General features: G+C 39.4%; 2 protein-coding genes across 4 annotated transcripts; both read left to right on the plus strand.

Annotated features, from left to right (window-relative positions):
• Positions 1–412: 412 nt before the first annotated feature.
• ndufa4b (NDUFA4 mitochondrial complex associated b) lies at positions 413–4144 on the plus strand. The gene is made up of 4 exons (XM_037754096.1): positions 413–592; positions 3324–3412; positions 3566–3626; positions 3822–4144. The coding sequence occupies exons 1-4, from the start codon at positions 551–553 to the stop codon at positions 3876–3878; spliced, it is 249 nt and encodes an 82-aa protein (XP_037610024.1). The 5' UTR covers positions 413–550; the 3' UTR covers positions 3879–4144.
• Positions 4145–5049: 905 nt separating this feature from the next.
• Positions 5050–12763, plus strand: cenpt (centromere protein T). 3 transcript variants are annotated; one of them, XM_037756056.1, is made up of 14 exons: positions 5050–5416; positions 6001–6121; positions 6206–6350; positions 6443–6536; positions 7121–7257; positions 7418–7475; positions 7590–7726; positions 8105–8916; positions 9007–9229; positions 9687–9995; positions 10086–10179; positions 10369–10542; positions 10696–10800; positions 12237–12763. In XM_037756056.1, exons 1-14 carry the CDS (start codon positions 5331–5333, stop codon positions 12370–12372), a joined length of 2631 nt encoding a protein of 876 aa, XP_037611984.1. In that variant the 5' UTR covers positions 5050–5330; the 3' UTR covers positions 12373–12763. The 3 variants fall into 3 exon arrangements, with proteins under 3 accessions (XP_037611984.1, XP_037611985.1, XP_037611986.1); XM_037756057.1 differs by having other exon boundaries at positions 10372–10542; XM_037756058.1 differs by having other exon boundaries at positions 8105–8805.
• Positions 12764–15408: the final 2645 nt, after the last annotated feature.

The following is a 15408-nucleotide window of genomic DNA, read 5'->3' on the forward strand; positions in this document are numbered from 1 at the left end:
ATTGTGGTCTTTTGCTTATTTCTAAGTTGTATTCTAAAGTGGGGGGAAAAAAAAAAAAAAAAATGCCAGCAAATAATGCTGGCAATTGACTGAAAACTAAGTTAATTAGTCCACTATTTTTGATAAATGATTGAGTCATTTTTCAAGCGGAAACATTTGCTGGCTCCATCTTCTCAAATGTGTTGATTTGTTGCTTTTTTGTGTAAAATGGTAATAAGCTGAATATCTGTATATTCCTTACTACATTTTGAAAATATAAGATGGGGTTTCAGTTTTTTCTTCATGAGCTAATTTCTGTATGTTAAAGAAGATGTTTAACATGAGGACAGGAAGTGAGGAGTTGTCTTTAAGACCTGCCCAGCTGTCCCATACATGATATACAGTCAGATATAGGCTACTGTACAGACAGCTGTTGCATTGTGGGACAGCAGAGGAGGCGTTGTGCAGCTCAGTGTGACTCAGACCTGCAGGAAGCTCCTCCGCAGTAACGCGCATTCTTTACCCGCAGCAGGTTCTCTCTCTAGCGGACTCTTTCAGCAGATTCTCCGGCATGTTGGGGACCATCGCCAAACAGCTCAAGAGCCACCCAGCTGTGAGTCCTATTATTTATTTATATATAGATATATATAATGTGAAGGACTCGGTGACATTGAGGCTGGTGAGGAGGACGAGATGGTCATGCGCGCTCCCGTGTCCCAAAATCTAATTATCTGAAATGCAATTATTTATTCATGCAGCTTTCAGCTCAATTAATGCAACATTTTGGGGTGTTTTTTATTATTATAGTATGTATGCAAATTCATTTAGCCTAATATATGTCTATGACTGCAGAAATTCATCTACAGTAGCCGCATATTTCAGGATGAAATGAGCAATTTTACACCAATATATATTAATATTTATCTTCCCTTTTCATCACTATATTCCTGTTTTTATCCTCCCTCCTGTAGAAGCTCACTATATTGGATGAAATGAGCAATTTTACACCAATATATATTAATATTTATCTTCCCTTTTCATCACTATATTCCTGTTTTTATCCTCCCTCCTGTAGAAGCTCACTATATTTTTTTGCTCTGAGTTTCGTGACAGGATTATTATTTACTCTAAAAAAAAAGAAACTCAAATGAGGCATTAATAATATATTATTAACATTTTAATTGGCTTGTTTAAAGTGTGAAATCTCAAAGTTAAAAACATCTGGTTTTCCCTTTAAGAAGTATAGTCTATGCAATGTCTAGACAGCCATGTGTGCAAGTTGCTGCAGCACGTACACTAGTACTGTATGTCTCCATACTGGCATGACTCAAGGCCAAAGCAATGCATGCAAAGAATCTCCTTATCAAGGGCGACGAGGTGAACCAGTCTGCTTTACGGCAGCGTCCATATTAATAGACCACTGGATAGAAACAGGAGTGTCATCTACTGTACACAGTGTAAGCTTCACATTAGGTGGAACATTTCTGTGTTTAAATTAAAGTTATTATGATGTATATGAAAAGTGAAATCTTGTGTAAGTTAGTCACATGATATTCAATCAAATCAGCCTAATTGATTATTCTATATAATTTAAGTTGTAGCCACTGGCACCTCACATTTGTACTCTTCCTGCTGGACAGTGGTTGGGACCAACCAGGGGTGGGTCTAGACATTATTTTGATGGGGTGGCCAGGCTGGGGGCACGGGCTCAGAGAAGGGTGGCACATTTAAATAACACGTAAAAAAAAAGAAAAGTAAATCAGTAAATAAATTACAGCCCTAGATTCAAGATAATAATAAACTGTACATTATTAAAGGGACTGTTTGTAACTTCTAACACGTATAAATCAATCTGGGTCGGTGTCCCATGCGCGCTCGCGTGTGGCTACGCTGTTCAGACTCAGACTCCAACACAAACTACACGGAAGCACCAAAGTTCTATCTAGTGAAGCTCATCTTGCAAAACAGTGTTGGCCGCGGGCGAAGGACGCGGGTGAGACCGTAGCTTTGGTCTCCAGGGCCGGAGTCTCTGCTTTACTCTGCTCCTCTGCTCCACTGCCTGCCTGCTTTCACTCAGCTCGCTCCACCTCTACACGTGCATGCGCGCACACTCCACACTGCAGGAGAGTTAGTTTAGCTCTGAGAATATCTAGTGAATGTACAGTGGACGTTTGTGCAGAAATAAATGCTGCAGCTCCTCCAGACCAACAGAGGTTTCCCGTGTCTTGTGAAGTGACGGGGCTCCGCAGCAAGAAACGTTATCGTCTTCGACAGGGTGCCGTAGTCTGCCTTGTTCCCTCCGGCCGCGGTCAGGAGGCTGAGGCAGGAAAAGCCAACACTGGGATCAGCAGTGATTCATGGAGAGACCTTCGTCTGGTCAGCTAACATTACTGCCAAGCAGGTGAAATATAGAGTGATATTGTGGTTTTAGCTGACGTGTGTCGCCTCACTGTTTTGAGCAATGCTCGTTCATGTCTATTTAGAGCGAGCACAAGCGCGAGCCCGACGCTGACTTTCGTTGACGTAACGGCCACAAGTGTCGCTGTTAACAAGCAATTCTGATTCTTACAAACAGTCCCTTTAATAACAAAATAGTTTATTTTGTGTAAAAAGGAATGTAAAATATGCAACTTGACATGTGACATGAAGTAGCAATAACAAAGAACTTACATTTTTACAAGCACATAGCCTATTGTGGCAACAAGCGATAAAGGACAGAACAACTTCATTGTGACAATGGTAGAAATTGTCTCTTGAGCTCAGTGAGAAGCTGTAGCAGGATGTTACTTGGGCCAATTGTGCCTTGTGTACCACGTTGTGTTGAAGGCTCTCTTACTGTCACCTTGCACTGTTCGAGGAAATACTGTACCTTCAAATGTGGTTGTTTTGGCCCATCTGCCAGATACTGGGATACGTCTGCGAGGGAAGAGGGGATTCAGTTTTAAAACTACGAGTGATACAGTGTTGTTAGTTTATAACACACAATATGATGATGCTGAATTGCTTATTAAAAAGGGTCTGGGTCATCATCAATGTTTGTTGAGGCTTATCAGACCTGTCACATTCAGACTCCGGTGGCCTCGCTCCTGGGGACCCCAGCAAGGGGTCGCCAGAGAAATCTAAGGGGTCAAGTCTTATTCACTTTTAGACTTTCCTCTAATACCTTATTCTGAAATCATTCAAATAAAGCAGAAGAAGTCCTTTGTTTAAAGGCTCTAAAGCCCCAAAACACTGGAATAATAGTACGTATTTATTGTTCTTATTATCTTGTCCTATAGTTTCACAGATTAAGTTATGGTTGAAACCTGCACTGTGATTCATTTCTCTTGTTCTTCGCTCACCAGCTCATCCCCCTCTTCATCTTCATCGGTGGCGGGGCGGCAATGAGCGTGACGTACTTGGGTCGGCTGGCTCTGAAAAACCCTGATGTCTCGTAAGTCTCAAAAATATCTGAGAAAGTTACTGTGTTTTTTCTTCAGCCCTCGGTTAGCTTTTTATTAATTAAATATCTGTGTGTGTGTGTGTGTTTTAGTGTTATGAGAAAAACGCTGGTAATCAATAATAATTCATATTTTCTTGTCTTCAGATGGGATCGTAACGGTAACCCCGAGCCCTGGAACAACTTCAAGCCCGATCAACAGTACAAAGTATGAGCCTTTATGTACATTTAGCATAAAATAACTTCTTCATTTCTGATTGATCACTTACTGAAATTTGTATATATTTCTTTATATGGCTGCTTAGTTAGATGTGAACCACAAGCCATATATATCTTTTCTGTTATCTTGCCTCAAATATCGCCTTCCTCATACTGATCGTGTGCATTTGTTGTGTATTTCCAGCTCTTCACAGTTAACATGGACTATTCCAAATTGAAGAAGGACAGGCCTGATTTCTAAGTCAGCGTGTCCTCGCACCTCCTCCGTCTCTGACATTGTCGTCGGTGTTAGGAGCCTCTGCACTTTTCTGCCAAATCCAAAACAAACCCACGACACTGAGTGAAGGTTGAATCGTGCTGCACTCATTCAGTCAGTTCATTTCCATTGTGAAGGGGTCAAGGGATCATTCACTTATAAAGTGACTATATGAATAAAACAGGCAACCACCTGTTTTACTAATTGATGAATTTATTTTTGTGTTAATTATTAAAACCATTTCAATCTCACTTGCGTGTGTGTTTGTTTTTTTTTTGCACGGTTTAAGTCCACATTAGTTTTGACGAAAGACTACATCACACTAGAAATTACAGCTTCAGGGTTTCATAAGCAGAAGTTTATATCAGTACTACTAATGAGCTCTTAAATCAGGGGAAATCCAGTCATTTCCTGTCACATATTGAGGTTTTGCAGTCTGTGGAGAATATATCCACGGTGGACAGCACCTGAAAAATGCTTTGATTTCATGAGATTACTGTAGTCCATGCCAGTGACACTACAGGAGGTCAGGAGAGGTGACCACTGCTGATTCTGTTTTTGATAAACCTTCAGGGTTTTATTATCATTTAACAATGGCCTCATACTGTCAGGAATGATCTCTCATTAACCACTTGTCAGATCTATTTTTCACCTTTTCTATTAGGGCTTTAAAATAATTTAGTTTTCCAAATTGTAACACTGACAAGACACTATAACTTTCGATACAAGAATCTAAATTGTTTTTAAGGAGATGTGCTTACATTTGATATATTTAGACAACCCAGATATAAAAAAAAGTTTAAGTAGTTAACAGCTTTTTTTTTTTTTTTAAATAACTTTTTCACCTCATCCATACCATTGTCAGAGCAGGCTCAGGTCCAGGGAATAGCTTGTGTGCCACAGGCCCGTCCACACCTGGTTCTTGGCTTCATTATTTTTTAATTGCTGTAATAATAATAATAATAATAATAATAATAATATTTGTTTTTATTTTATTTTTATTTTTTTCTTTCCTGCCAATCTACTGCTGCACACTCCAGTCCAGTAGGTGGCGGTAATGCACTAACCGCCAATAAACACCAAAGAATAATAATAATAATAAGAAGAAGTTGTCTTCTCGCGAGATTTCACTTAAAAATAACGCGGGACAGTGTCACGGACAGTGAGAGGAACAGAGCCGTTGAAGCCGACAGAGAGAGACAACATCAACATTAAACAGTCAACAGAGGGTAAAACATAGATCATATACATATATATATAGAACATATAGATAAACTTTGTAATAACTTACACTGTCCTCAGCTCCGTTTGTTGGACTCGCCCGATATATATATAAAAAACCTTAGTTTAACACGGTTAACGCTGCTGTTTACCGTTGGAAAACTATTGTCAGCTAGCATCAGCTAACCAGCTGGCTGCTGTTAGCTCGGTCTGTAAATGGATCCCACGGAGGACTTGTCTGCTCGGGTGCTGCTGAAACACATCCTCAGCACCGAGGAACCCAGGACTCCCATCACCCGCAGGTACTACTACACCTACAACCTTTATTACGTGTTTCTGGGAAAGAAGAATTAGAAGTTATTGGTGTTTTAAGCTAAGGTACTACTAACGTTATCTATCCTAGACATGGCTTTATGTTGGTTGCTTGTGCTGAATGTACAACTGCTAAGCTTGAACTAAACAGGGTAAAACTATGGAAAAAAATGTTTTTTCTACACTAAAAGTCTATAAGTTTACACCTAACACACCTGACACAGGAGGTAGGGTGATTTCCCACAGAAATTCTTGATTTTCAAATAGTTAGAAAGGAGTCCCAATGACTTTGTATCCAGTATTTGTTTATTTATTTTGCACAATTTAAGACTATACAACATAACAAAAAAATAAATAAAGGAATAATATACAGTGCAGGAAGAGGCAAAAAACCCACTGGGCTTATCTGAAGCCTCCACCTAGAGACAAGATTAATATAAAGAAATAATATGACTACATAATAGTGATAACAAACAATTAGGACAAGATATATATATAATAAGAACAATAACAATACAGTAGATATTGAACATATACAATATATTGAACTAATTATGAGCTGTCTTGTCTTAAGTGCCTCCAAACCACAGAGTACCAGCACAAACAGGAGGAGCAAGAGACTGAGCAAGAAAGATGCTGGTCCTTCAACCCCACAGGACATCCTAAGACGCAGCCTGAGACATAAAATGCGCGAGGTGAGTAAGGCGAGCAGAGTTAATGCTGATGATGGACATGCTGTTGTTGTTCTCTTAAAGTTGACCTATCTACCTTCTTTCCAGAGCATAATCAGGCAATCCCTGCCCGCTACTAATAGGAGAACTGCCTCAGTCGTGCTCAGAAGGATAAACACGCCAGCCCAACCCTCAATGCTGTTTGATGATGGAGAAACACCGAGGCACATCCTCATGAACATCCTGCGGACAGGTATGTATGTGCATGTGCTTGTCTATATTCGCAAATCATGTTACAGCTGTTAGTTTCCCTTTTTAATTTTGTTCATTTGTGATGTGATTCAGAGCCTGTGAAGTCTCCTGTGGTTCATGAGAAAGCTGCATCAGAAGAGCCACAGCCATCTTCAGCCGACTCCAGTGTTACGAGAACGCGTCCTAGGTGAGTTGTGTGTGCGCTAGGGCTGTACAGAATATCATTTTTTGGGCTTTGAAGCTTCGGTGAGAAATATTCGAAGGTATTCGAAGCTTCGCGGAGCAGCTCGACGCAGCAGACTGACATGTTCGTCTGTCTCCATCTCCCCCGTTTCATTACCGAAGACAGTGCCGCTGCCACACTACTGTACAACTACGCACCTCTATGCACAACAAACAGCAATATCCATCTGAGAATAACTAATAATTATTAATGTTTAATATGAATAATGTTGTGGGATTATTCCTTATTTCATGGGCTATTTTGGGATTTATACATTATTATTACATACTTCTATAAAAAAAAGCAAAGCATTTGAATACTGATATGGAGGTCGAATACCATGGCAACGGTCAAAGCTTTGAAGCATTCGGGTCAGCCCTAGTGTGTACTATGATATTAGTTGTGAGGTATTGACTTTTTATATCATTGTTAGGCCATAACAACATCCAGCCTGACTTGCAGTCTCTTCAGCAATATTGACCGTTTGTATGCAACTGGCTAAATTATGTTGTGTATGTATAACAGGTTAATGTTTGCTTGACTTTCAGTATTGAGCTGTCAGGATTGGACTTGCCTGATATAACCTTTGGCGACGTAGTGAGTACCGCAAAGGGACTGAGCAGGAAGAGGCCACGTCGGAGTCTCAATGTAACAGCTTTTGAAAGGCGTCTTAAAGCCGGAGAAGGTGAGGTTATAGCCATTATTGATAGGCTTCAATGTTTTAATTGGATTTTGTAAAATCCTAAGGATGTTTGGGAGGATGGTGGTGGATGGTGTAGAAACATATGAGTTACATCAGTAAGCAGTTACCATGTATGTTTTATTGACTAACTTTATGCTTACAGATGTTGAGGAGGAACATGGAGAATCAGTAGACAACCTTTCATCACTTTCTTTGTCATGGTAAGAAAAACACAATTTCGTGTAGTTTAATTTTACATGTGAAACATTAGATTGCTGTTTACAGTGTCAATGAGTGAATAGGTAACTATGTGGTCCGTCCAATCTGTTTTGCAGTTCCACTTCTCTGAGTCTAAAAACACCCTTTGTGGATGTTCGGACTGAGAAAAAGGGCCTGCAGAGAAGAGTTTCTAATCGTCGCAAAATCACAGAGGAAGAATTTGGCGCTGCTGTAAATAAAAGGCAGATGGGAGGTGATTATAATGATTGAAATACTCTTCTTAACCTACCAAAAATTTCCTTTTTGTTGTAATCTGCATTCTCACCACTAGATACCGCCAGATTCTACACACTGTTCCTTTAACTTTTTTATTAACTATTTAAACTGTAAAGTGTCATAAAGAAAGACACCTACAGTTGGTCTCCTCTGGTGTATTTTGTATCTTTAAATGCACATTTAAATTCCAGCCCTTCTACATTAGCAAGCAGGTTGAAGGAAGCAGATTACTTTTCAGAAGGGAGGAGCAAAGAGTGTAATATATATAAAAATAGTTGTGCGTTATTTGCAACTGCTATTGTCAGTGTCATCGCTAATGCTTTTTTTTTCTTTTGTGGTTTTATCTCTCACCCAGGAGCGAGCAGCTTTGTGCAGGTGGAGCGGGGTCTCGGTGAAACCGCCGGCTCTGAGGGCTTCACTTTCAGCCTAAGCAAACTGAGTGAACCTGATATCACGACCGATATCCTCCACTGTAACACGGCTCTTTACGCCCAGCCCGACGCCATGACCTCCAGCTTCTCCATCGTTGCAAATCAGGACAAACCAACGGTGATGGCGTCGCAGCTTCAGCAGAGACAGATGGAGCAGGAGGATCAGATGGTGGCAGAGCAGAGCAAGCTGGGGAGTGAGAAGTCAATTCATGCATTCCCAGCTGAAGAGGAGGCTGAACCTCTGGATGAAGAATGTGTTTCTCAGTCGGAGGAAGATGCGAATGCAGCTGAACCTCAAAAGGAGAAAGAGAAGAGTACAGCTGAAGATGCTGCCTTCATGTCTGAGGAAGAGGAAGGTATAGCTGACACTAGTGTAAAGGATGATGCAGCTGAGTCTGAGGAAGAGGAGAACAGAGTGGAAGCTCACAGAAAGGACAAAGGTGGAGCGGATTCTCACACTGAAGATGATGCTGCAACCAGGTCTCAGTCTGAGGAAGAAGAGGCTGCAGCAGACTCTCAAACCAAAGAAGAAGGTGTGGTTGAATCTCACACCGAAGAAGAATGTGCTGTTGATCTGCAGACTGAAGAGAGTGTTGCAGCCAGGTCTCAGTCTGAGGAAGAGGAGGTTGCACCAGACTCTCAAACCGAGGAAGAACAAGAAGAAGAAGGACAAGGTGCTGTAGATCTGCAGTCTGAGGAGGATGTTGCAGCCAGGTCTCAGTCTGAGGAAGAGGAGGTTGTACCAGACACTCGAAGCGAGGAAGAGCAAGAAGAAGAAGAAGAAGAAGAAGAAGGACAAGATGCTGTTGATCTGCAGTCTGAGAAGGATGTTGCAGAATATCAAAGTGACCAAGAGGATCCTGCAGCCAATTCTCAATCTGAGGAAGAGGGTGATTTGGCTGATTCTCAACCTGAAGTTGAGCACGATAGGCAGCCGGAGGAGGAAGATGAAGAGCAGACAACAGAACAGCGGGAACGTGACTTGGAACACGTCAGTCGAAGGTCTCGTCGCTCTGGGGGTGGACTCATTGTGCCGGTCGCAGAAGCAGGTAAGGATGTCAAAACATCTAATTTCTCACTGAGGATTTAAAGGACCTGTGTGTAACAATTAAGGGGATCTGTTGGCAGAAATGAAATATGATTAATAAGTATATTTTCTTTATTGTATAATCACCTGAAACTAAGAATTGTTGTGTTTTCGTTACCTTAGAATGAGCCGTTTATATCTACACAGGCAGCGGGTCCTCTCCACGGACAAACTAAGAACTGGGCTATACGGAGGGAAATGATTCAGAACATCTAGATGCTGTTCTTTATATATTGCTATTCATCCCGATATTATGGAGGTTTAGAATATCATGCCTGGTATTATATACATATATTAAATATATTTGACTGAACAATAATTACATATTCAAATATTGCTATTTTTCCCAGCTCAGAAATGCATGTCAAAGTGTTTTAAAGTACTTTTTTAACAACCAAGTGTTTGTTGTTTGTATGTAGGTTGGTCTGATGGCAAGTCCAAAGCACACAGCAGCCTGGAAATGGGAAGCCATGAGAGTGGCCAGCTTCATATTGGGATCCCTGACTTGGCCGAGTCCTCAACCCGTGGACAGACGAATGCTTCGTACACAGAGGCCGAACCTGATGCTGATAAAGAGAACTCCTTTAATCCTCTGGAGGCGACGCATGACTTCGACGACAGCAAGCACCTGAGTGACGATTCACCTGAGGAAGCTGCTGCTGCTCAGGACATGGCTGAACAGGAGGAAGAGTCGGAGGATGAAGAGGATGATGATGAAGAGATTGATGGTCAGTCTCTCTTTTTGTGTGTGTGTGTGTTTTTTTCTTCTTCTAAATGACAATAAGAGTAACACATGGTTTGTTTTCTAAAATCTTCAGATATCCCGAGCAAGACTCCAGCCTTTGTTAAACAGAAAATCCTTTTTCAGCGCGATCATCAGGCTTCTCCTGCTTTTAAGAATAATCAAGCCAGGTAAGTTGCACTTTCTGCTACACTGAAACATCTCGTCCCTTTTTTTGTTTTTAATTATAACAATACATATTAATGTAAACCCAGGTTGATATAACATTGTCCAACTGGAATGTCAGGAGTATAGTTTTGCAGATTTTATTTATCATCTTTTATGTTACTGACAAGTCCTTCTAATATCTGTTATACCAGCAGTAGTACTGGTGAAGGGTTTCCTGCGCCTAAACCAAAGGCGCAGGTGAGACAGAAGAGGAGAGGGCCGGCTAAAAAGGAAGCAGAACTTCCTAAGAGCTACCTGATGGGTGTTTTCAAGCACTTTGCCAAGACGAAGGTCTCTGCAGATGTGTACCCTGTCCTAAAAGAAATGTAAGTAACTATGGTTGTGGAGGTTTTGGGTTTATAGACTGTTGGATCAACAAGTGGGTTGCCTATGCTAATTTTCATTTTGCACTGTAATATGTTGAGGAGGACATCATACTGTAGACACTTGCTTCATTGTATTTCACTTGTCTTTAACAGAATGAATAAATACTTTGACCGGCTGGCGGAGGACTTGGAGACATATGCTGTTCATGCAAAGAGAAAAACCATAGAGGTCGAAGATGCTGAGCTCCTGTTGAAAAGGTAGGCGTGTTATGTGCTTCAATGAGTGTGCACAATGGTTTTAGGACAGCATTTATGACATAGTGAGATAAAAACAAAGACTGAGAAATTTGTTTTATGGTCACAAACAGTGATTGTTTGCCATATCTTGGATCATTGAAATAACATGAATGCCAGTTAACTGTATGACTTCTGCATGCTACATGTAAGGGATAATGCACAACGAGCCAGTCATTGTTGTGAAATAAACCCCAACAGGGCGATGCGAGAGGAGTCTTGTGTCTGAAGGGGTTTATTTCACAACAATGACCCGCTAGCTGTACATTATCCCACTTATTACACGGCTACTTACTTAAGAAATCAATAATTTGACACAAAAACGGTCCGCCTGAGTTTGACAGCAGAACTGCGCCCATAGCAGTCTGTCGGAGAGGACATCGGATACAGCGATCTTTCGAAAAAATTTTAACAGGTTTAACATAAGGATAAAGTAGAATACATACTGATGTCAGCATTATGTTCATAAAATAACAGACCATGAAAGGAAATATGTATATGTATGTTTCAGGACCTTCTCCTCTCTGAGGCCATCCTTACATAAGAACACTACTTTAGGCGCAACAAAATTCACACGGCGGCTAAATTTGTGACTTTAATCTCAGAGAATTTCTGAGTTTTTTCTTGCAAATTTATGACTTTATAATCTCAGAGAATATCTGATTTTTTTTCTCAGAAATTCATACATTTTTTTCTCGGAAATTTACCACTTTGATCTCAGAGAATATCCAAGTCAGTTTTCTTCATACTGGACTTTCAGTTCCAATTTGTCATTTAATTAATCAATTCCACAATCCTCAAACCTACAGTAAGGGATTTTTTTGGCCACTTGTGGGCATTTCAAGAAGCTATAACCACAACATTGGCATATTATCACCTTATGGAGTTGTTTTGGGGAACGTGTACATGCAGTCATTTGACCCATTGTTGATACAGAATATTTATTAGAGCAGCTTTAATAAAACAAAATAAAATGCTTGTTAAAAACATTTAAAACCACAAGTGCAGCAATCACACATGGTTCCACTTATATGCTGGTTAAATTCTTAACATGTACCTGAGACATCAATTCACAATGAAGATGAGCAAAAATTATAGAGACAGCTTTAATGCTGTCAGACATATAGTATGAAGAAATGAATAAAGTAGCAAAACAGGTAAAAAGACACTGCCACTATAGAATAATACTGACCTCTAGATGGCGAGCTTGAGTTCCATATTTAGTCTGAAGGAAAGGACCTGTGACTGTGTGACATGAGCAGCAACCATAAAGAACTCTAATTCTGAACTATCCCTCTAATATGCAAAATTCATCCAACAGTACCACATGAAAAAATGTCTGACACTTTACATTAGTTTTCTTACATTTAACTTGACTGGTGTGTTTCTGCACTCTGCAGGCAGGGTTATGTGAATGACAAGGTGCCAGTGGAAGTGCTAATTGAAAAATATCTTCGCATGGACCAGCGCAAGCTCCTGATCCCCATAGCAACCAAAGGAAATGTTGTTATCCCTACCCTTAAAAAGCGGAGATGAATGTCTTATTTACAGCTACGTTTCTTTTTTTGTGTCTGGTTTCTTCTCTTGGACTACTACGTATTTTACTCACCCCGTATTTGATTTGGACAAATGACGTCTCCATTTAATGTTAATCCGAATATAGAGGTTTCTGTAAATGTGTAAATATTTGTTGACAAGATTTCAGTTTTATATGTGATGTCTGTATAGCTTTTCTTATCTATATTACTATATTGTGCGGGGTCGAGTGTGAGTAAATATCTGTATGTAATGCAAGCATTGTGTGGTTGACAACAGTGCTGTATATCATTATCTTTCTTCATTTAGCCTTTTATGCTTTCTGTTCTGATAAAAGACGCTTTGCAGGCATCTAAAATTAACAGATGTTGAAATAAAGTTATCAGTTTCATGTTTCATTGATTAATTGACACATTTTATCTGTATGAAAACTAATGATAATGCAGATGGATGCCATGGGAGTTGTTGTGGAAGCATTTAAATTGTGCATTTACAGAATGATCAGGTAGTTTGCTGGTGTAGTTACAGTATGCCTTTTTTGTATATTGGGAAAAGAAAACAGTGATTTGTCCTGCCAGGTCATACTGTCCAGTGCTTCACCTTTGTCCACTAGATGGGGCAAATTCATTACAACTAACCCTTATCACAATCAGCTGAATTGGTGTAAACTAATTATTTTAATGACATAAGCGAAGTATCATAGCTGGATTAATGGAAAACCTCACCCGCTCAACATTAGAGGTTAAATATCAAGAGATTAATTCTATCTACATCTTAATTAATACCTGTTAATCCAGGTACACTGTAATAATAATCTAGCAGGGCAGTAACGCATAACAATTGTACATTTTGCGGTAAAAAGCAACACATTTAGCACAGGTGTAGGTTTATGTTATGAAAAGATAGATATTGGGGCGCTGCAAATTTGATCCCTGAGTGCCAAAATGGCCACCAAATAGGTGCTTTATATTCCTAAATGTTGCAGAAAACTGATTTTATGACTCTTGATGATTTCCACAGTGTGTTCAAGCTGATTAGATCAAATGTCAGAAGATCTCAGACATGTTTTTTTCCCTTCTTTATTTTTGTAACGGTGCTTTTTAAAAGCTTTTAACCTGAGAAAAACACAAAAATCAAATAAAAGGAGCATGGTGACTTCAGGGTCTACCTGATATATTCCCAATTAAAAGGTGAAAATTAACATAAATTGCTCCTGTGATCGGATTATGCTTTGTTGTGCTTTTTCTCTCTCCATTCACTCCCGTTGCTAGTGAAACAGCTCCCTGCCTGAGGTTACTTTGAGAAAATAATTGCCGTTCTATAGTTGTATTAGTTGTCATTCTATCATGAAGACAAGGGGGTGAAGTTTGACCTTGAAGTGACCATGCTCATTTTATTTTATTTTTTGCATTTTTCTCAGGTTAAAAGCTTTTAAACGAAGAAGAAGAAACTTGTATTTGTCATATACCGTACATACTGGTACGGGCTATATGGTCTGTCAGATATAATCCTCATGGATGAAATCAAACCATTCTGAGGCAGAAAAAACCTTTCGGTCACAAGATAGGAGCTGCAATCAGTTTTTGGCAGGTGAAAACAATGAGTTGTAATGGTCCTTTAAAGGAATTTCAGAAGGTAAAAAGGACTGAGTGGGCTATAATCTGTCTAATGTAATCCTCATGAATGAAATCAAACCATTCTGAGACAGAAAAAACATTTCAGTCTCAAGGTAGGAGCTGCAATCAGTTTTTGGCAGGTGAAAACTGTATTTTATGGGTTGTAATGGTCCTATAAATGAATTTCAGCATTTAAAAAGGACTGAGTTAAATTTGACCACTGCATTTACCCCATCCGAAGTATTTTAGAAGCAGTGGGCTGCTGTAAACTCCCGGGGAGCAACTTTGGGATTTTTTGTCTCGCTCAAGGACACTTTGACACGCAGTATGACCCCGCTCTACCCGCTGAGCTACAGCCGCCGCACCCTTAAAAAATAAAGAGGTGAAAATAACACGTCTGTGATCTTCTGACATCTGATCTAATGAGCTTGAACACACCTTGGAAATCATCAAGACTCATAAAATCAGTTTTCTGCAACATTTAGGAATATAAAGCACCTATTTGGCGGCCAGGGGCCAAATTTGCAGCGCCCTGATATCTCTGTCTTTTCATAACATATAAACCTACATCTGTGCCAAAATGTCATTATCCATACAACACAGTCACCCTCACCACTGTCTGAATAATCACCAGGCATACATTATCTTACACTGGCATTTGAAGATTTATAAAAAAAAAAAAAAGATAAAATAAATAGGGTGACTAAGTAGGGGTGAACACAAAAGTAACCAAGGCGCCACCATATATTTTGTATGTATATTTATGGGCGAGGAAAGAACTATTCATAGAAAACTCCTGCCACGTCCAACATCTTGTTTGAATATTTGTTCTGTTGTTTCAAAATGAACAAAAAAAACCCAAATAAATATAATATTGAAAAAAAAAAACATCCTCCAGTCTGCTGATTAAGATTAAGATTGGATTAGTTTTCAATGGTGGTCAAATTAAATACTGGCCCCAGCATCCATGTGAATGAACAATATGGCATAACAGAGCTACAAATAGTTATTAATTTACACCTCTTACAAAAATGCAAGGAAGACAAGAAATGAATATATAATTTTATGAATGGGCTGTAAAGTTCTTCATGTATTTGGGAATACAGCAGATAACATATACTGTGAAATTATTCAGTTTTTAAGAGAAACTGATTTAGTTAAATGAATCTAGAGTTTTCCTCATTATTATTATTATTATTATTTATTTATTATTATTTTTCTTATTTTTTATTTTATTTTATTTTGTATTTTGTATTTTGTTTCTGCACAATCTCCTGTTCCACACTCCAGTCCAGTAGGTGGCTGTAATGCACCTCTAAGATAAACAACCACCAATAAACACCAAAGAAGAAAAATAAGAAGAAGAAGAAGAAGAAGAAGAAGAAGAAGTAAAGCAAATCTGCTGATTAAATTAAGATTG

This window comes from Sebastes umbrosus, chromosome 20, assembly GCF_015220745.1.
Source record: "Sebastes umbrosus isolate fSebUmb1 chromosome 20, fSebUmb1.pri, whole genome shotgun sequence".
Taxonomy (NCBI): Eukaryota; Metazoa; Chordata; class Actinopteri; order Perciformes; family Sebastidae; genus Sebastes; species Sebastes umbrosus.

Coding starts and splice junctions, on each gene's coding strand:
- ndufa4b (XM_037754096.1), top strand. CDS start 551: ATGTTGGGGACCATCGCCAAACAGCTCAAGAGCCACCCAGCT. Junction 593..3,323: donor AGCTCAAGAGCCACCCAGCT/GTGAGTCCTATT, acceptor TTCGCTCACCAG/CTCATCCCCCTCTTCATCTT. Junction 3,627..3,821: donor AGCCCGATCAACAGTACAAA/GTATGAGCCTTT, acceptor GTGTATTTCCAG/CTCTTCACAGTTAACATGGA.
- cenpt (XM_037756056.1), top strand. CDS start 5,331: ATGGATCCCACGGAGGACTTGTCTGCTCGGGTGCTGCTGAAACACATC. Junction 6,351..6,442: donor CATGAACATCCTGCGGACAG/GTATGTATGTGC, acceptor GATGTGATTCAG/AGCCTGTGAAGTCTCCTGTG. Junction 7,258..7,417: donor GCGTCTTAAAGCCGGAGAAG/GTGAGGTTATAG, acceptor TTATGCTTACAG/ATGTTGAGGAGGAACATGGA.